The sequence below is a fragment of the Anomaloglossus baeobatrachus genome, chromosome 3 (assembly GCF_048569485.1).
Source record: "Anomaloglossus baeobatrachus isolate aAnoBae1 chromosome 3, aAnoBae1.hap1, whole genome shotgun sequence".
In the NCBI taxonomy this organism is placed as follows: Eukaryota; Metazoa; Chordata; class Amphibia; order Anura; family Aromobatidae; genus Anomaloglossus; species Anomaloglossus baeobatrachus.
In genome coordinates, this window is record NC_134355.1 from 325,068,746 (window position 1) to 325,089,995 (window position 21,250).

A 21,250-nucleotide genomic window follows, 5' to 3' on the forward strand; every position below is an offset into this window, starting at 1 on the left:
TACCACTAAGCCCTAGATTAGTAATGGGTGGTGTCTGAGACCCCCATTACTAATCTGTAAGTGAAAAGAAATAAACACAAACACCGAAAAAATCCTTTATTTGAAATAAAAGACAAAAAAGCACCCTCTTTCACCACTTTATTAACCCCAAAACATCTCATCAGGTCCGACGTAATCCAGACGAGGTCCCACGATGATTCCAGCCCTGCTACATCTGAAGCCACAGAGTGCGATTATTGTACATGACTGCCTGCTGCTGACTTCAGGCAGAGACTAAGTGAGCCGCGCAATGAGCGGTGACATCGCTCAAGTAAGTTGCGGGCATAACTGGAGGTTCCCACTGCCCACCATCTGTAACTGCAGGTTACTTGACCTCAGGTGACTTCATTAAACTCATTGACTTCACCTGAAATGAATGAGCAGCTGCGGGAGCAGTTACAGCCACACCGGAGCCTCGATAAGTACAGCCTGCTCGCTCCTATCCCTTCTATCACCATTTTTAATAGCTGGATTCTGGTCCCTATAGACTTATATGGGGACTAGTGTCTGGCCAGATATCCAGGACAAATCCCCGGCTGGAATCAGGTTTTCTTTTTAACCTGATTACACTCGCTGGTCCCGGTTATGGGCAAGTGTGCCATTCAGTATTTATAATACATGTACTATGGATAACACATAGGCTGAAGATGAGAGTAGGCCTTTAAGTCTGGTAGCATTTGTAAGTAGTGGTGCTATCTTTCTATGTGGCTGCCAAGAATATGTCCACTAAACATACAGCATTTATGTGATAAACCTTATATGGGTGGATGTGGATAATCAACCCACAGGCATTCACATTTTCTAATTTTAAAGGTGTCTGAACCGTTGGCAGATTGTCTTGAACACCCTGTTTGCCTTTTGATGAAAACATTCAGCATAATGTTATCATATTTTATGATGTTATCTATAGCAGCCACTTTGTTTTCTTTCTAAATATAAGGTGTCTGAATATATGATATCATAATTACGGTACTAGGTGAATTCAAAAGAACGCTCGTCACCAACTATCACCCCTTTATAAACAGTGTGGCCATCACCTGACAAATGAACAAAAATGCTTGTTTGTTAGTTTCCATGATTTTTAGGTTGGCTTAAAAATGGTTATCGGCAGCACATCACCCCAAATAAAACCAATGATGTGCTACTGATAGCATGATATTCCTTTCACAATATTAAGGCTAAGTTCACACAGGGCATCTTTTGATGCATCTTTGGTGCGTTTTAGACATCACAAAGATGTACCAAAATGCATGCATTTCCTTCCTATTTTGCTGTCCACACTGGGCATCTTTTGTTGGCTGTATCTTGGCTGCGTTTTTGAAGATGCACCCAAGATGCAGCATGTCAATTATTTTTGCGTTTTTGCAGCGTTTTGGAGCGCTTCCAGTCAATAGATTTGACTTAAAAACGCATTGGGCAAAACCTGGTAAAAACGCAATGCATTTTTACCGCGTTTTTTGGTGCATTTTTGATGCACTCAAGATGCACTGTCAAAAAGTTGCCATGTGTGAACATAGCCTAATGCTGGTTATGCATGCATAGCATGTTCATCTGCCTCTCTAAACCAGCCAGTAAACTATTGTTTGTATATAGCCGATCAATGGTCATTTAATGGCCTGGATTAGCCTATTTAAAGGAGCCATAAAATATTGCCTGAACTGTCCTGAGTACAATAGTAAATCACTGCTGTCTGTTCAGATAAAGACTGGGAAGATATCAGAAAGATGCCAGAGTATCCTACACTTCAAAAAGACTTCAGAAGAACCACGTAAGAATATAAATTTATAAAATATATAATATATAAAGAAAACGGTGTCTTTTGACATTTTTTAGACTGGGTATAAATTAATAAAACGCCCGAGTATATTTTTATGAATTAAATTCTGAATATGCTTCAAGACAAGCTTGACAATGTCCCAGGGTTACATGACCAGACATTTATACAGACATATACAGTTGTGCTCAATCGTTTACATACCCCGTCACATTTTTTGCTTTCTTGGCCTCTTTTCAGAGAATATAAATGATAATGCAAAATCTTTTTTTCCACTCATGGTTAGTGGTTGGGTGAAGCCATTTATTGTCAAACTACTGGGTTTCTCTTTTTAAATCATAATGACACCCAAAAACATCCAAATAACCCTGATCAAAAGTTCACATACCCCCGTTCTTAATGTGCCGGGGTATGTAAACTTTTGAGCAAAACTGTATAATCCTACTTATCCTGGTATTGTATACCTGTTAATATCGAAAGCACATGATCTCGAGCTCCTTCACAAATTAGTAGTCACATCCTGCAGAGCTGTGGTGCTTAAAGCAGAGGTGCAATTATAACATGCAGTCTTGAATAATATTTTACCTCAAGGACTAAAGTTAAAGGGGTTGTCCACTACTAGGACAATCCCTTCTGATTCCACATGTTTCCCCCAGGTAAAATAATAAAGCCTTTTCTCACCCCCATATCGGCATCATTCCTCGGCATCATTCCAGCAGTGCCATGTTTTGCGATTCCAGAGTTCACGGGATGTCACATGAATGCCATGTCCAATCAGCACCAGCTTCTGTCTCCCCACCTTCAAACCAATAGAGCAATCAACAGGAAATGAGTAGCAGCTGCAGTGTTCACTTCCTGTTGACTAACTTGTTTGGTCTGAAGGTGGGAAGACAGAAGCTGGTGCTGACTGTGTAAGGGGTAGTCGGACCCCTGGTAGTGAAGGAGCGTTTTTTTCCCCCCCTGAAGACGCCACAGTAGTATGGTGGCAAATTGTAAATGTTGATGGTAAAATATTACCTATCATAAACTGTTTCCCCACTAGGTGCCAGTGTAGAGCAGTGGTTCCCCTGGTAACAGTGGCAGGGAAGGAAGGGGCAGGGCAGCCTAGGTGGGGAAGGAAGGGTTCTGAATGCAGAGTCCAGTGTGCAGTGAGATGTGAGAGGCGAGCAAGCTCGGTCTGAGGTGACGGGGCAGAGTGTGGGAGTGAGACGAGGCAGTCAGCCTGAGTGAGTACTCTTGGCTAGAAAGCAGAGGAAACCCATGAGAAACGGTGGAAGAGTTGGGACTAGTCCGGAGCCGGTGGTGTGTACTAGAGTGGAGTGCAGCTATCAGGGGGATAACAAGTGGCCCCTGCAGGCGAAGGTTAGTGCCCTGACAAAGAAGTGGAGAGGTGAGAACTTATCCAGAGCCGGTAGTGTGTGCTGGATCTGCCCTACAGTAAATCCGGGTTAGAGCGCAGCTACTAGGGGGTTAACGTATGTCCCCTGCAGGCAAAGGAAAGTGCCCGTAGAGAAAAAGGAAACCGTTTTTGTAGAAAAGGACCTGTAACTTGTAACGTACTAAAGTAAACCTGCTGCAAACAAAAAGATGGAAGCTCTATACAATAAATTGGTGTTTAGTTTACCTGCTGTCTGTAACTGCCTCTTTCCTGTGTGTGAAAAGGGAGCTGAAGAGCACAGAAAGAATGCTGACATGTATGTGCCCCTGCCATCCACACCCTGCCCCAACAACACACCAGTTTTGGAAGTGACGGCCGGGCCGGGGTTTAGCCTGCGGCCCACAAGGCGAGGGGACTCGACTACACCCCCTGAGGCGCCCCCTGCCCCCGTTACATTTTGGCGTAGTCGGCAGGATCAAGCCCGCAGAAGAGAAACCCCGAGCAGAGACCAAGTGGTGCCTGATGTACTGAACAGGCCACAAGATGGCGGCAAGATGGCGGCCGTCCTCATGGATTTAGTGAAGGCGCGAAAAGTGGGCGCCAAACGAAAAGCGCTGGGCTGGCCTGTAAGGAAGAAGCCCGGAGTGCACCGCCCAAAGAGGGGAGGTGCTTGCCCCGAGATACTGCAGTGGTCTAGAGACGTGGGCGGCGCCGCAAGAAAGAAGAGGCGTCGCAAATGCTGTGCCGACCTGGTGGGTGAGGCCGGGGGCGGAGTATGGGCAGAAGCGGGAAAAGAAGAACCGCCTCCACCTTCCCAGGCGCGATTGCAACCCCGGCAGTGGAAGAAGAAGCAAACGCCAATACCTGGACCAAGCAGAATGGAGAACAGAGCGTGGCGCGCTCAGCATAAGCAAGCGCTCGCTGAAGCCTGTGGGCTGAAGAGTACATCGACGGTTGCGCCAAAAGCGGCCGCTGAACCTACGGCTGGAGACAAGCCAAGAGAAGCATCGGCATTACTGGTGATACATCAGAGTATGGTGTCGCACCCGGTAGTTGTTGTCGGCAGCCCACTGCGGTCCCGTCCAGCTACAACCTCACCCCCGCAGGAGGCTGAAGGGCCTGAACTGGAGAAGGAAGTACCGGAGCCACTGGGTTATGAGCTGTTTCGTAGGCTATCCCGCTTACCTGGACAGTCCCTCTCCGACCATGTGAGGGCCCAGCGGGCCGAATGGCTGCGTGCATACCACCCGCAGTGAGGAGGTAATCGTCCGGAAGAGAGTGATTTGTTTGCCGTTGAAAACCGGTACTGTTGAAAGCCGGTGAATGTTTCCAGTTACAGTAACGTTAAAAGTACTGAACCCGGGAGGAGCTTAATGCAGAACTGTGCGTGGACTCCTTCCGTGACTGTTAAGAAGGAATCTTGTTGTCTTGTTGTTTTCTGCCCACCCAAAGACCGGGAGCGCTTGGAAATAGCCTCCGGGCAGAAGGTCAGCTAAGACCGGGAGCGCCTGAGGAGGGCCTCCGGGCAGATGTGCGACTAAGACCGTGAGCTTCCCTGGAGGGACTCTGGGCACCAAACTTGTGTGCCAGTCTGTGTGTTTTAAGTATTGTGTTTTCCTACATGTGACATGTGTTGTTTTGCAGCTACGAACCTCACCAGGAGGCTGAGGTTAAAGAGGGGAGGAATGTAAGGGGTAGTCGGACCCCTGGTAGTGAAGGAGCATTTTTTCCCCCCCTGAAGACGCCACAGTAGTATGGTGGCAAATTGTAAATGTTGATGGTAAAATGTTACCTGTCATAAACTGTTTCCCCACTAGGTGCCAGTGTAGAGCAGTGGTTCCCCTGGTAACAGTGGCAGGGAAGGAAGGGGCAGGGCAGCCTAGGTGGGGAAGGAAGGGTTCTGAATGCAGAGTCCAGTGTGCAGTGAGATGTGAGAGGCGAGCAAGCTCGGTCTGAGGTGACGGGGCAGAGTGTGGGAGTGAGACGAGGCAGTCAGCCTGAGTGAGTACTCTTGGCTAGAAAGCAGAGGAAACCCATGAGAAACGGTGGAAGAGTTGGGACTAGTCCGGAGCCGGTGGTGTGTACTAGAGTGGAGTGCAGCTATCAGGGGGATAACAATTGGCCCCTGCAGGCGAAGGTTAGTGCCCTGACAAAGAAGTGGAGAGGTGAGAACTTATCCAGAGCCGGTAGTGTGTGCTGGATCTGCCCTACAGTAAATCCGGGTTAGAGCGCAGCTACTAGGGGGTTAACGTATGTCCCCTGCAGGCAAAGGAAAGTGCCCGTAGAGAAAAAGGAAACCGTTTTTGTAGAAAAGGACCTGTAACTTGTAACGTACTAAAGTAAACCTGCTGCAAACAAAAAGATGGAAGCTCTATACAATAAATTGGTGTTTAGTTTACCTGCTGTCTGTAACTGCCTCTTTCCTGTGTGTGAAAAGGGAGCTGAAGAGTACAGAAAGAATGCTGACATGTATGTGCCCCTGCCATCCACACTCTGCCCCAACAACACACCTGTTTTGCAAGTAACGGCCGGGCCGGGGTTCAGCCTGCGGCCCACAAGGCGAGGGGACCCGACTACACCCCCTGAGGCGCCCCCTGCCCCTGTTACAACTGCACATGGGGCTCATGGGATGTGACTACCCCACATGACCCCGGCACCGTGAGCCGCTGGTATGGAAGATGAGTTAAGGTGTCAAAATTTTATATGAGGGGAAACATGTGGAATCAGAAGGGGTTGTCCTAGTTGTGGAAAACCTCTATGCACATCAAATGAAAGTCGGCCAAACCTGCCAGTAGTCTAATGTGTATGATGGCCTTCCGACTCTTCACCAACATAATTTGAAGGATTCAGCTAGTTGAATTTCAATGGTCTATCTTCCTGTGCTTTCTAGAGATAAGCCTCTTTACGAGGAGTCTGGCAGTGGCTCTCTCTGAGAAAACACAGTAGCACTCAGGAGTCTGGGTTTCAAGAGATGGCTGTCCATCGAATGATCAGTCAGTTGACAGCTGTATAATGTATAGGGAGTCTTTCTAATGTGCTCTTCTTCAGCTAATCCTTTGTAAAGTATTGTGCTCCTGGTTAGAAGTATGCCATATTCTGCCCATCCTATTTACAGTTAAATTGGGAAGTTGGTGGCAAGTATCATCCCTTATCTCCTAAATACATTACCCTTTTAGGCATACATTTGTCATATTGTGCATAATTGGCACAATATCATTTTGTGTTTTGTGCTTTACCATTTGTCATTTGCCCTTGACTAGGGCAGCATGTTATAGCGGCAGATATAGTTTATATGAGGGGTCCCTAATCTTTCTTACCTTGTGAGTCACATTCAGCTCTGTAAGATGGTTGCAAGTCACAGTACATGCAGAAAAATCATAAACGCTCTCTGTGCTCCTTTTTGAAAGTCATAATCCCTTCATTACCCCCTTGTAAAGTAATAATACTCAAATGCTCCTTTATAAATTAATAATGTCCCGAGGTCTTATAAATTAATAAAGCTTATACTTCTGCCCTTGGTGCCTCGTTGTAAAATAATATCAATTGTCTACTCATATAAAGTAATAATCACCAAAATGCCTCATAATAAAGAAGTATTTCCATGGATACACTCTTAAAAAAAATAATAATGCCACAAGTGCCGCCTTTGAAATTTATACTGCCTTGAATGCCCCCTTTTAAAGTAATCCCTCCAGTAAAAAGTAGTCACGACCGTAGTGTCTCATAGAAAGCAATAATGTCTATTCAGTGCCCCCTTTACGAGTAATAATGCCCTAGAGTAAGCCAATGTAGTTGAGAGTGGTACACACTTAAGCAGGTATCGATGAGCCATGCATAAGGGGTCCGCAATCCACAGGTTTGGGACCCCTGGTTTAAAGGATGGTCTCACCATGGCAACCTTTTTTTTTAGCAATGAAGCCACTATGGGGATCAGTTGATTATCGTGAGTGCAGCTTCTCTGGCTTTCAATCAATAGACGTTCCAGCCACATACAGCCCTGTGCCTAGTACATTAGAAGTGAGAAGTGTAGTGTTGCATGGCGGCCAATTGATTGACAAATGTACTTGCTAATCAATCAAACTGGTATTTACTGCCCTGGACAGCTTGAGCACTTTGTATGGGCTGCAAAATATTTAGTCAATGTGTGCGGCATAAGGAGCAAGAAGCTCTAATGGAATCATTACAGCAGTGTTCTGTTTCACTGCCAAAATTCACAGTGTATTGATTGAGATGAAAAGAATTGATGCCAAGAGCTTACTTAAGTATGCCTATTTTGATTGTATCATTTAGCTTGGGACAAACATCTTTGCTGCCAATGGGTACTTCAGATATTGTGTTTGGCCCTGGACAATATTTGGTGATGTAAAACTGTTTTCTAAGTGCACTAGATATTTTAAGACCTATAAATTGTCTTCTTCTATGTCTACCCAAATTTGTTTTTCAGGTATGCTAACAGTAGTTTAATAAAATACATGGAAAAGCACAAGGTGAAGCCTGATAGTAAAGTTTTTCTTTTGGTAAGTGATAGATTAGTAAATATACAAGTTACATTGAACTGCATTGCGTTATGCTAACTATTATAGAAGGGAATTATATTCTGAACAACACCTTAATGCAGTGATATGCATGGCGGCAGTAATTCTGGTGTTAGAGCCCGCCGGGGAAGTAATCAGAAGCATACTGGCATTATTTATGGCAGTTTTCCACAGGGTGATGTGAGGTTCTCCGAAGCATTGCAACAGTTCTTATGAGGAAAAATTTGTTTCTCCTTATGTTAACTAGTTTAAGTAGATGTGACATTTAATGTCCTGCAGAATACCTGTTGAACGACCATAATCAGGGTAGTTAGCCGTTTTAGAATCCTCAGGCTCCATTTAGCCAAGAAATCTTGGCCTCATCCCTTTCATTTGGGATGGGAACCAAAATCTGTGCAAGAGGACGGCCAAAGGCAGTAACTGGGTATAGACTCTGTCAGAGAGCAGTGGGGTGAGGTGAAATGGCTGGATTATGTGCGAGTGAGGTGGGCTGAAGGTGGTGGGATATGAGGGTCTCTTATAAACACCACAGACAAGGTGGCTTTACCACGGGCAGACATATCATTGGTGCGTGCAACCTGTGTTCTTGTACAGGGACCCAAGAAGTAAGGGAGTCCATTTCCACCTCCAAAACAGGTGGAATTATCCATTTTAATAAATTTTTGGATGCAAAGTGCCCATATACTGTTATTGCACAGGGCCCCTTTTCTGGCAGTGTCTGCCAGTGGACCTTGCCTATGCCCTCTCCTCATCCCCATAATATGTTTGCAATGGCAATAAATTATAAAGCACCAACCTATATAGAAATGAATATGTGTACTAGCTCTAGAAGAAGGCAGCCTTTTCAGCCATCAGTTTGTTCCTCTCTCTTCTTTTTATGCAGTTTGGATTGTATGCCTGTATCCTGCCTCCACCTCCTGAGGCTGGGGCCCTCTTTGCATGTTCCTGACTCAAGCCAGCATTAGCATGTGTGCATTGGCATCAAAGTTCCTGTCACTTGTCTCTGGATCTTGTAATCTCTAATCTAGTTCATGCTTTTGCACTGAACAGCATCAGGCCCTGTGAGCAACATTGAATATGAACAGGCCTTGTGAACCGCCCTGAACAGCGTCAGGCCTTGTGAGCCGCACCAAACAGCGTCAGGCCTTGTGAGCTGCACTGAACAGCGTCAAGGCCTTCGGAACAACAATGAACAGCGTCAGGCCTTTTGAACTGCCCTGAACAGCATCAAGGCCTTCGGAACAACACTGAACAGCGTCAGGACTTGTGAAACGCACTGAACATCGTCAGGCCTTATGAACCGCACTGAACAGCGTCGGGCCTTGTGAACCGCACTGAACAGCGTCGGGCCTTGTGAACCGCACTGAACAGCGTCGGGCCTTGTGAACCGCACTGAACAGCGTCGGGCCTTGTGAACCGCACTGAACAGCGTCGGGCCTTGTGAACCGCACTGAACAGCGTCGGGCCTTGTGAACCGCACTGAACAGCGTCGGGCCTTGTGAACCGCACTGAACAGCGTCGGGCCTTGTGAACCGCACTGAACAGCGTCGGGCCTTATGAACCGCACTGAACAGCGTCGGGCCTTGTGAACCGCACTGAACAGCGTCAGGCCTTGTGAACCGCACTGAACAGCGTCAGGCCTTGTGAACCGCACTGAACAGCGTCAGGCCTTGTGAATCGCACTGAACAGCGTCAGGCCTTGTGAACCACACTGAACAGCGTCAGGCCTTGTGAACCGCACTGAACAGCGTCAGGCCTTGTGAACCGCACTGAACAGCTTCAGGCCTCATGACCAGTGTTGGTTGCTTTAGACAGAAAACCTGACGTATATATTGCAAGTCTTGATCATTTCTCTGTTAGAAAGTTCTGTTCCAAATTTGTGGAGATACTTCGTTACTGCTAACGAGAGTGGATGATGAGACCCTATTTTACATATTTTGACTTGACTTCTCACAGCAGTACCAGCTATACTATCCTGATTCTGTCCCTGACCACAATGACCATATTTAGAAGCAATTATAATAAAAGCATGTCTATAGAAAATTGCCCGGTATTGCATAATGTAATCACAGTGTATTTAAGCAAGAACTTCAGTTTAAAGGGAACCTGTCAGCTAATTCATGCGGTCCGAACAATAGGCAGCATAAAGTTAAACACTGATTGCAGCCAGGTATGTATTACTCTGAAATGATTTGACAACATAAATCTGATGACAGGTTATGTTTAAATGCTGAATATAAGCTACATCACAACAATGTAAGCAACATCTTCCATCACAAAGTATAAGCTTACCTTTAGCCACCACTTAACATTTTGTATGCATTAATTCTATATGCAAAAAATAATTTAGTTAGCATGTACTGATTCTAAATTCTAGGCTATAATTTAGTACACAATCCTGATGGCTTCAAAGAATCCCAGCTGCCACTCCATTCCATTCTGGGATGTGTGCTGCTTACATTAATGTTAGCCTATTGCCTCTAAAATTGCTATTTACCTACAGATATAATGGATCTGCCTGTTAAATTGCGTTTACCTAGCGTTAGGCTGTCTTACCATTACAGCGGTTACATGGAGAAAATGAAGTTATATTCTCCCTGCAGCTGTTTTGCTTCTAGTGATTAGGAAGGTTCATGGGGTTGTAACTGTACAGTGAGTGCACGTTTGTGACTTCCCCTTACTGATAGCCTGCTCTGCAATATGCCAGCTTGTTGACAATTTCTAATAACCTGCAGAATTGTGTAACAAAAAGATGGGGTGTGCACCACCTGCAGGGAGTATTTTAACCCCAATAGTAGTCAATGGGTTCACCTCAGCACACTTAAAGGAAGATTAAGGCAAAGGAAAAGAAGTGTGCATATTAGAGGGAGACACCAAATTATATGAAAAAATGTACTTTATTATAAATAGAACACAGGGTCACACATATTTAAAACCACTTAAAAAGGCATAAAGCCACATATCAAAGAAGTGTCCAAACCTCCGTTAAGGTTGGACTATCCTCTGCTACCCAGAAGGGAAAAGTGCTATGGAGATATAGCAATATATAATTTATGCAGGTATAGTAGAATACAGGGGGTATAACAATATTACAATAAATGGTATATAAAACAAAGTCATACCCAAAAGCATATAGTGGTACATACAAAGCACATGAATCAAATATGCAGTTTCAATTGGTCATATATAAACCACTATTATACCACTGTAAACCTTGCAAAGAGAAAATATCCCTCAAAGGTAAAGGAAAAACCTGCAGATGTAATACATAGCATAAGCCCTAATAACCAGCCATAGCCAATTTTACCCAACAGCAGGGGAGCAGAGGATACTGATCCCCACGCGTATCGTCACCAACTAGGATGACTTCATCAGGGGTTGCAGAATTGTGAATGCAGCTTTGGGCCATTATAAAGGTCCTTACAAACTTGATTATCTTTAACCTTTTAACATTCCATGATGTACTATTATGTTATAGAGTGTGTGGAGCAGGCTTTGGAGTTGAGCCTGTTCCATATACAGCAGATGCCAACTATGTTGCATAACTGGCATCTGCCTTTAATAGCAGCCAACACGCCTGCCGACTTTTGTTGTTCCACTTTTTAATCACTGACAACAGCATGTAATTGCAGTTATCCAAGCCTGGTGCTTGTTCAGGCCCATATCATCTCCATTGTGACGTTGGTATTGCAGTGTCCATAAAACTCCAATGTACAGTCATGGCCAAAAGTTTTGAGAATGACACCAAAATTATATTTTCACATGATCTGTTGCCCTCTGGTTTTTAATTGTGTTTGTCTGATGTTTACATCACCTACAGAAATATAATTGCAATCCTATTATGAGTACCAAAAGGTTATATTGACAGTTAGAATGAGTTAATGCAGCAAGTCAATATTTGCAGTGTTGACCCTTCTTCTTCAGGACCTCTGCAATTCTCCCTGGCATGCTCTCAATCAACTTCTGGATCAAATCCTGACTGATAGCTGTCCATTCTTGCATAAGCAATGCTTGCATTTTGCCAGAATTTGTTGGTTTTTGTTTGTCCACCCGTCTCTTGATGATTGCCCACAAGTTCTCAATGGGATTAAGATCTGGGGAGTTTCCAGGCCATGGACCCAAAATCTCTGTTTTGTTCCATGAGCCATTTAGTGATCACCTTTGCTTTATGGCAAGGTGCTCCATCATGCTGGAAAAGGCATTGTTGGGCGCCAAACTGCTCTTGGACAGTTGGGAGAAGTTGCTCTTGGAGGACATTCTGGTACCATTCTTTATTCATGGCTGTGTTTTTAGGCAAGACTGTGAGTGAGCCGATTCCCTTGGCTGAGAAGCAACCCCACACATGAATCATTTCAGGATGCTTAACAGTTGGCATGAGACAAGACTGGTGGTAGCGCTCACCTCTTCTTCTCCTAATAAGCTGTTTTCCAGATGTCCCAAACAATCGAAAAGGGGATTCATCTGAGAAAATGACTTTACCCCAGTTCTCAGCAGTCCACTCCCTGTACCTTTTGCAGAATATCAGTCGGTCCCTGATGTTTTTTCTGGAGAGAAGTGGCTTCTTTGCTGCCCTCCTTGAAACCAGCCCTTGCTCAAGCAGTCTCCGCCTTACAGTGCGTGCAGAAGCACTCACACCAGCCTGCTGCCATTGCTGAGCTATCTCGGCACTGCTGGTAGTCCGATCCCGCAGCTGAAATAGTTTTAAGATACGGTCCTGGCGTTTGCTGGTCCTTCTTGGGCGCCCAGGAGCCTTTTTGGCAACAATGGAAGCTCTCTCCTTGAAGTTCTTGATGATGCGATAGATTGTTGACTGAGGTGCAATCTTTGTAGCTGCGATACTCTTCCCTGTTAGGCCATTTTTGTGCAGAGCAATGATGGCTGCACGTGTTTCTTTAGAGATAACCATGGTTAACTGAAGAGAAACAATGATACCAAGCACCAGCCTCCTTTTAAAGTGTCCAGTGGTGTCATTCTTACTTAATCATGACTGATCGCCAGCCCTGTCCTCATCAACACCCACACCTGTGTTAATGGAACAATCACTAAAATAATGTTAGCTGCTCCTTTTAAGGCAGGAATGCAATGATGTTGAAATGTGTTTTGGGGGTTAAAGTTAATTTTCTTAGCCAATATTGACTTTGCAAGTAATTGCTGTTAAGCTGATCACTCTTTATGACATTCTGGAGTATATGCAAATTGCCATTAGAAAAACTTAAGCAGTAGACTTTGTAAAAATTAATATTTGTAGCATTCTCAAAACTTTTGGCCATGACTGTACAGTATTAAAATGTAAAATTGTAAATGTACACAAAAATCAAAGCTCAAAAATTGCTGACTTTTTGGTAGTTACACCTTCCATAAAAAATGCAGTAAAAATCTCTCAAAACTTTAGCTTGTACCCCAAAATGGAATGCATAAAAATGACTCACCATGAAAAAAAGCCCTCCCACAGCTTAATTGCTGGAAAAATAAAAAAGCCAAGGATCTGGTAAAAAAATATATTTTTTTTAACGGTGAGATTTTTTTTTAAACCAGTAAGTTAATAAAAATAATATAGATTTTGTATCACTGTAATGTATCCGACCCCGAGAATCATACTGCCAGGTCATCTTAAATGCAAAATTAACATCTTAAGATAAACCCCAAAAACAATGGCAAATTTTATTTTTTTTTCACCTGAGGTTAATTTAGAACAGTGGTCTTAAACTCGGCTGGGTATATAAGCTACACACAGAACATATTTAAATTTGGGGCGGCCACATTCTTTGCAGGACACAGTGACATTTTTTTGTGATACGATATATATATATTTTTTATACACCTTTAGATTAGAGATGAGCAGGCCCGCGGAAGTTTGGGTTTGCCATTTTCAGCTGGTCTTTATATAAAGTTCAGTTCTTTTTCCTAACTTAACCTGAATCCCAATGGAAGACAATGACTGGCCTATTCGACTCTCTGCCCACATACAACCAGCCATAAACGGCACTTCCAGAGGAGGGAGGGTGTTTTTGGGTTTTTTTTGGGACAGACTGCATTCAAAAAATGTTTTTAACCCTGTGAGAGTCATTCAGTGACTGCAAGCGACTCACACTGGGCCAAGCACCATGTGTACCCTAGCACTCCGATACTCAATCAAATGGTTAGCATAGGTACAGCAACCGAACTCCAAACATGTCACTTGATTTATTTTTAATTCTGTACAAACCCCGAACTTGCATCTCTAAATTTGATCATTTTTTAAAATAAGTTTTTATTCCTTTAAATGCAATTCATCGTTTGAGTACACTTTTTGGCTTGGATCATTAAAACAGCATTTTTAGTGGGAAAATATTTTTTCATGCTTTTATTTAGAATTTTTACATTTTACATTTTTGCATTTTCTCCCCACCATGGCCACATACAGTAATATTGTGTTACAATTTGCACCTTATAGTAATTCTGCCCAACATCTTGTAGTAATGTCCCCATCCTGATCCCTATTTTGTAGTAATGTCCCCATGAATAAAATTATTATTATTATTATTATTATTATTATTATTATTATCCTGGTCCTCTTTTTTGAAGCAATGTCTATTATCCTGCTCCCCATCTTGTAATAATGTGCCCCATGCTGGTCCCCATCTAGTAGTAAAGTCACCATTCTAGTCCCCATCTTGTAGTAATGCCTTATCCTGATTTCTTTCTTGTAGTAATGTAGCCATCCTTGTCCCCTCCTTGTAGTAATGTCCCCATCTTGATCCCCATCTTGTAGTAATACCCGATCCTCAGCCCTGTCTTGTAGTCATGTTCCATCCTGGTACCCTTCTTATAGTTATGTGCTCTTGTCCCCTCCTTTTAGTAATCTAATAATCCTTGTCTCCATCTTGTAGTAAAGTCCCCATTTTGTTTCTCATCTTGTAGTAATGCCCCATCCTGGTCCCCTTCTTGTAGTAATATCCTCATCCTGGTCCCCATGTAGTAATATTCCCCATCCTGGTTCACTTCTTACTTTAATACCCTCATCCTGGTCCCCTTGTAGTAATGTCTCCCATCCTGGTTCCCTTCTTGTAGTAATGTGCCCATCCCTGTCCCTTTCTTGTAGTAATGTGCCCATCCTTGTCCCCTTCTTGTAGTAATGTACCCATCTTGGTCCTCATCTTGTAGTAGTGTCTTCATCCTTGTCCCCATCGTGTAGTAATGCCCCATGCTGTTCCTTATCTTGTAGTAATGCCCCATCCTGGTCCCCTTCTTGTAGTAATATCCTCATCCTTTTCCTCTTGTAGCAATGTCTCCATCCTGGCCATCATCTTGTAATAATGCCTTCATCCTGGTCCCCATAGTGTAGTAATGCCTCATCTTGTTCCTCATCTTATAATAATGCCCCATCCTTGCTGCCATAGTGTAGTAATGCCCCATTCTGATCCCCATGAAGTAATGAGCCCACCCTGGTCCCCTTCTTGTAGTAATGTGCCCATCCTTGTCCCCTTCGTCTAGTAATGCCCCATCCTGGTTCCCATCATGTAGTTATGACTCCTATTGTGCCATTTTTCACATACACATTAAAAAAAAAAAAAAAAAAAAGATTCTTCTCACCTGTCCTCCGTTCGTGCAGTGTCCTCTTTTTTTCACATGCAGCCCACAGGCACCATAGACCCCTTAACGATCACGGCCCAATCAGAGGCCAGCAGCTGATGTCGGCATGCTGATGTTGCAGTGTATAATTTCACTGTCATTCGCCACTGATTATTCCACTGAAATAAAGCACTGACTTCTGCGGCCTCCTGGACAGGGCCGTGATTGTCAATGGGTCTATGGTGCCTGAGGGCTGCATGAAGCAGATTCAAGAGTCACATGTGGCCCACAGGCCATGTGATTGAGACCCCTGATGTAGAGTGTGCATACATCACATGTGGCCCTTATGTCTTTCTTGCATCGTTTGAATAATAATGAAATCTGCTCTCATTGTTCCTTGTATTATACCGCACATTATCCGTAGCTGTATTGCTCAGACAAAAACAAGCTGCTGCCTTCATTATTGATGACTTGTATTAGAAAGGTAACTTCTATGTGCTGAGAACAGCTCTGTACTTTGCTTTTGCAACGATTGCTGTGTCAGTTTCATTACGTCTTCTCGTGATTTACCTTGTCATATATAAAATGTGCTTACATACACATGATCTGAAGCCAAGCTCACTAGTATTTACAAACCTCTATTCCATTTGCAAGCATTTCCCACAAACCACCTACTTTTTCCCATCATCATTTACATATTACACAACCTCTAAAGAGAAATTACTAATGTATATTATGCATTTATTAATTATTCAGCCCTTCATTTAGAGATTTGAAGAGCAGAACATGAATAAATATTGATCCTGCTAGACACTGCAGCAATTACTGACATTGCTAATTACTTATTGGAACAGCAGTGCTAATTATATCACAGTGCACTGGTTGGCAGCAAATATGGGGTGTACCGCTGAGTTTCAGGATCTTGTAATCTGATTTTATTAATTTTGAAAAGAATGTAAAGTGCAGCTGCTTAAAAGGAATCTGTCACCAGAATTATGCTATCCGTATAAAGTAGTGACAGAGACACTCATTTAAGAGCTGCATTACATTTTTTACTTGCAGCCATGTTCATGGAATGCCAGGTTATTTGCTGCATTTCCAGCTGAGCTGACTAGTCCTTTCCATTGTGTGTGTAAGCTGTGATATTCATGAGTTGCCTTTCCCAACATGAGTTGAATAGAAGCTGATCTGCAGATCTTGGCAACGGCCACTAAACTGTATATGAAACTATGCTATATCCCTCCATACATAATTTACATCTGGCCAGCACCAGAGTTGAAAACTGCTCATTATTTATTTTAAATCCCCATTAATTCCAGGGTTGTACATGTAAATTGGTGGAGGTGCCAAGAGTGAATTTGATTCCCATGACTTTATCTTTAGGATAAGTAGTGAACAGCTCCCTTAAGGCCCCTTTACACACTGAGACTTCCTAGCAATCCCACCAGCGATCCCAACCTTGCCGGGATTACTACAAAGTCTCTGGTGAGTCGCTGGTAAGCTGTCAGAAAGCCCCTTTACACACTGCAACATTGCTAGCGATATCGCTATCACGTGTCAGGTTTTGTGACGTAATGGCGACCTCCCTAAAGTCTCTTTACAGTCGCTGGTGAGCTGTCAAACAGGCAGATCTGGCCAACGACGCAGCAGCGATACGGACCTGCAGAACGACCTCGCTGGTCATTGGGGATGTGTCACACAGCAGCTATTTGACGACTCACACCTATGTTAGGGGTGTGGTGTTTGGCACTGAAGCCACCTAGGTGTTCTTTTTACACGCCCCCCTCAGCTCCGATTAGTGATCACTAGTGCGTTCTTATTGGCAACTTATGATTGCACATGTCATATAATAAAAATGGAAACGCTAAAAAAAAAAAAAAGATCAGAATGTGATCGCTACAAAGATCACAATGTGATCGCTGAAAAAAATCAGAATTTGATACGCCCAAATGATACTTACTGTAATATATATAGGCTTTATAGTATTGCAGACTGGAGCACTTTCTAATGATCCGCAAACCAGCACGCTCAGGAACAAGGTAACTTTGAAACAAAGGACGGAAGTGCTAAGTTGCCTTCTTTTCAGTGAAAGCCGCCCAATCAGAACGCAACAGCGACCCGCCTACGGGCTGGGTTCTAAGTTGCTAATGATGTCGTTGTAACGGTGTCAAACACACCGATGCATGCTGCATAGCGGGAAACATAGGACCAAAAAATGTCCCTGAACGATTTGTAGCGATCAGCGACCTCACAGCGGGGGCCAGGTCGCTGATGCGTTTCACACACTGCAATGTCGCTGGGGAGGTTGCTATTACGTCACAAAACCGGTGACGTTACAGGGATATCGCTAGTGATGTTGCAGTGTGTAAAGGGGCCTTTAAAGAGAACTGTCATGTAAAATAATGCTATTAACCTGTAGATATGGGGATTAATCTGTAGGTTAATAGCTTGCTAAAGCTGTGCAGTCCCCTCCCTGAAAGAAGTGCTACTAGGAGGAAATGGAGTTTATTCCTCCTGGCAGCCTCCGGCTTTTAGACAGATGGCAACTGCTTAAAGGGAACCTGTCACCAGATTTTTCCCTATGCAACTAAAACTACCACCTTCTGCAGCTCCTCGGCTGCATTCTATGAAGGTGTGCCTTGTATCTGGCCCCCTTTTGAGACCGCAAAAACAACTTTATAAATATTACCTTTTCATATGTAAATTTTTTAGTAGGGCCTAAAGGCCGGGCTCTCTTTCTCCTTCGTTCCCCCCTCCACCGCTGTACACAGTCTCCTGTGTTGATTTGAATTGATGACAACGGTTCCGTCATCCTCAACGCTGTGCCGAAGTCTCGCGCATGCGCCGTTATCGTAGGCCACTATCGCGGGAATGTGCACGAACTATCCCTCGTGCGCGCCCGGGATGTATTTGCTCAGGCACGAGATTATGGGCGGGTACTTGCATGATGCCGGTGAGGTTGCATAGGGAAAAATCTGGTGACAGGTTCCCTTTAAGTCACTGCTCAGTACATAGTGAACGGTGGCTGTAACCATGCCCTGGCACTGACCAACATCTGGCACAGATGGCGGTGCCTCTATGACTGAAAGCCAGAGGCTGCCACAAGGAATAAACTTAATTTCCTCCCAGGAGCTGTGCTTTCAGTGCAGCAACGGCACAGCTTTAGAAATCTATTAACCTACAGGTTAACCACATATCTGCAAGTTAATTGCGTCTTTTAACAGGACAGGTTCCCTTTAAACTGCAGGCAACTAAACCACTAGTGTCAAAAGGCAATTGTGTTCTCCTGGAGATTTTTGTTTATCAGCTACTTCCAGCTAAAGCAGCATATGATTCCCTACTTAGCATGTTTTTGGCTATGTCCGCACGTTGCGTCGGAGTACCTGCAGTTTATTCTGCACGTTTTCCTTCCCTTGGTTTTTGACCAAATGGCTTTTGACCATTTTTTAGCGCTAAAAACGCATGCGTTTTTACTGCGTTTTTAGCGCTTTTTTCCTGCGTTTTCACCTGCGTTTCTGCAGATGCATTTTTGAGATCAAGACACTGAGAAATAAAGTTGAATTAGTCAAAAAGAATGAAAAAAGAGAAAAAAAAGTATAAAATTAACTTTTAATAAAACTATATGGGAAATTATCATTTTTAATGAGAAAATAGTGGTTATGCACATTTTATCAGAAAAATAGGTGAAATTTCTAATTTTTTAACATTTAAATTTTCGGTTATTGTGTGTGTGTAAAGGAACATTAGAACCCATTAAATTTTGTCCAGAAAAGCATGCGTTTTTGGAGCCAAAAACGCAGTGGAAAAGCAGGTAAAAAGCATGAAAAACGCAGGAAAGTTGAATTTGGTTGCGTTTTGCCATTTCTCATTGACTCCAATGTTAATGAAACGCTGCAGAAATGGCAAAAACAACTGACATGCTGCTTCTTTTTCAGCATGGTTTTTGACCACAAATATGCAAATTAAACGCTGCAGAAAAAAAAGCAAAGTGCAGACAGGATTTCTGCTTTTCCCATAGACTTTGCTGGCAATCAAAAACGCATGCGTTTTAGCGCAAAAACGCTGCTGCTAAAAACGCTGCAGAAACGCGGAAAAAAACGCAACGTGCGAACATAGCCTTTTGGATTTGATATGTGTGGCTTATGGTAATGTAACACAACATTTGATTTCAGCTTCAAAAACTTCTAACTATGGATCCCACGAAAAGGATCACATCAGAGCAATCTTTACAGGATCTCTACTTCCAGGAGGATCCTCTGCCCACATCTGAGTATGTATTCTTTATTCCCATCAGATCACCCTTTCTGAATCTTGTGTTATAATAATATCGTTAGATACAATGTTCAGCCTACGCATTTTGTCATGTGCCAGCATTTCATGTGCTGTGGCGCCAACATTCTGTGCACTTACTGCTACGTCATTTGGCCAGCATAATATATACCAGTGTCATTGACTTTGAGGATGACATTGAAACAATCTGCTCCTGCATAGGAAATGATATCAGAGAGCTGGTACAGAATAAGATAGGAGCATATTCTAGATTGTGGTAATGAGGACATGCACGGGGGAAACAAACTCCAATTGCTTTGCACTATAAAAAATCTTTGTGGCGAATTTATAGCCATATGTGCAGAACCTTAATGTTAATAAAAAAGATATAATATATAGTAAAAGTATGACACATAAAAATCTTATATCAGGCATTGCCATTCATCTAATCCATTACATATAATCATTTTATTTAAATAAGTCCATACTTTTCCTTTTAATCTTCTGGGGCTCTGGTGCCCCCTGTTTTCCCATATGCAGCTGCATGCTGCACAAATATTGTGCTATTGCTATAATTCATTTTAGTGAATTTATGCCAGGTTTTGTGTTCTTTATTGTTCTTATCATATAAATAGAATGTGTATCATGATATTTAATTTTCTGAGTTTTGCTGTATTTCTTCAGTGTATTTGCAGGATGTCAAATACCATATCCAAAACGGGAGTTTTTAAATGAAGATGAGCCAGAAGAAAAAGTTGACAAGGTGTGTATTCATTTTAGTCTCCTATATCTTAATCAGTATGTCCTGAGAAACGCTATGATTCTCTTATAAATAAAGAGGTGATTTTTTTTTTCATTAATGTTCTGTATTTTATTGGTAGAAATGTCATAAACCCCAAGTACAATAAAATATTGCCAAGCGATAATCCTTAATAGGAAATCAGTTCTGTATTATCGTGTTTGCTTATAACCATATGGCCCTTAACAATTGTAACAAGAACAAGAGAGGCGATCAACAGTTCAATACATATTTTTATTTTGTATAAGTATTCATAAAAATGTGGACAAGTGAGGGGAGGAAAACAACGGTATACATCACCGCAAACATTTAGGTATAGGATAATAGTGTGCCAATTATCTCCAATAATACAAGATATAAGGTCATATCCAACAAAGATGGAGGTCCTATAGTTAGGAGAAGGACCACATCAGGTCGACCCATCAATCTACTCCTGCTAGAATATTTGTTAATAAAGCAAAAATCCGCTATATCCATAACAATCCATATAGATTTCCAAGCAGGAGGGATTGAGACAGGACCTAAGATGTGGAAAGGACTCCAAAATGTTATCCGTTTACTATAATGTCAATTGCGTATTAGATGCACATCCATATATTCACGCATCACAAAAGGATTTACTAATATAGTAATCCATAGGGAATTGCGTTCCATATAGGTTCTGCTCTAAAGGCCACAACATATAAACCCCATACGTGACAATAGAGCATCAACAGATGGTTTATATGTGTATGAATATAAATTTCACACAAAATCAATGCATATGGGGAAACCGCGGCATGAGCAGAAGCATAAAAATACCTCACAATAAGGCATACCAATGTGTTAATACATATCCATATGCCTACGCATCACAACCAAAGTTACCCATGTGTTAATCCATAAGAGACTATATTCTCTGCGAG

The 21,250-nt window shown here is 42.9% G+C and overlaps 1 protein-coding gene across 1 annotated transcript in view; it reads left to right on the top strand.

Annotated features, from left to right (window-relative positions):
• Window positions 1-21,250, top strand: part of CDK19 (cyclin dependent kinase 19) — a 399,878-nt gene that overhangs the window by 352,702 nt on the left and 25,926 nt on the right. The window contains exons 8-11 of the mRNA XM_075338340.1: window positions 1,738-1,807; window positions 7,636-7,708; window positions 19,450-19,547; window positions 20,231-20,309. Of these exons, the coding sequence (XP_075194455.1) occupies window positions 1,738-1,807; window positions 7,636-7,708; window positions 19,450-19,547; window positions 20,231-20,309 (320 nt within the window). The remainder of the gene's footprint in view (window positions 1-1,737; window positions 1,808-7,635; window positions 7,709-19,449; window positions 19,548-20,230; window positions 20,310-21,250) is intronic.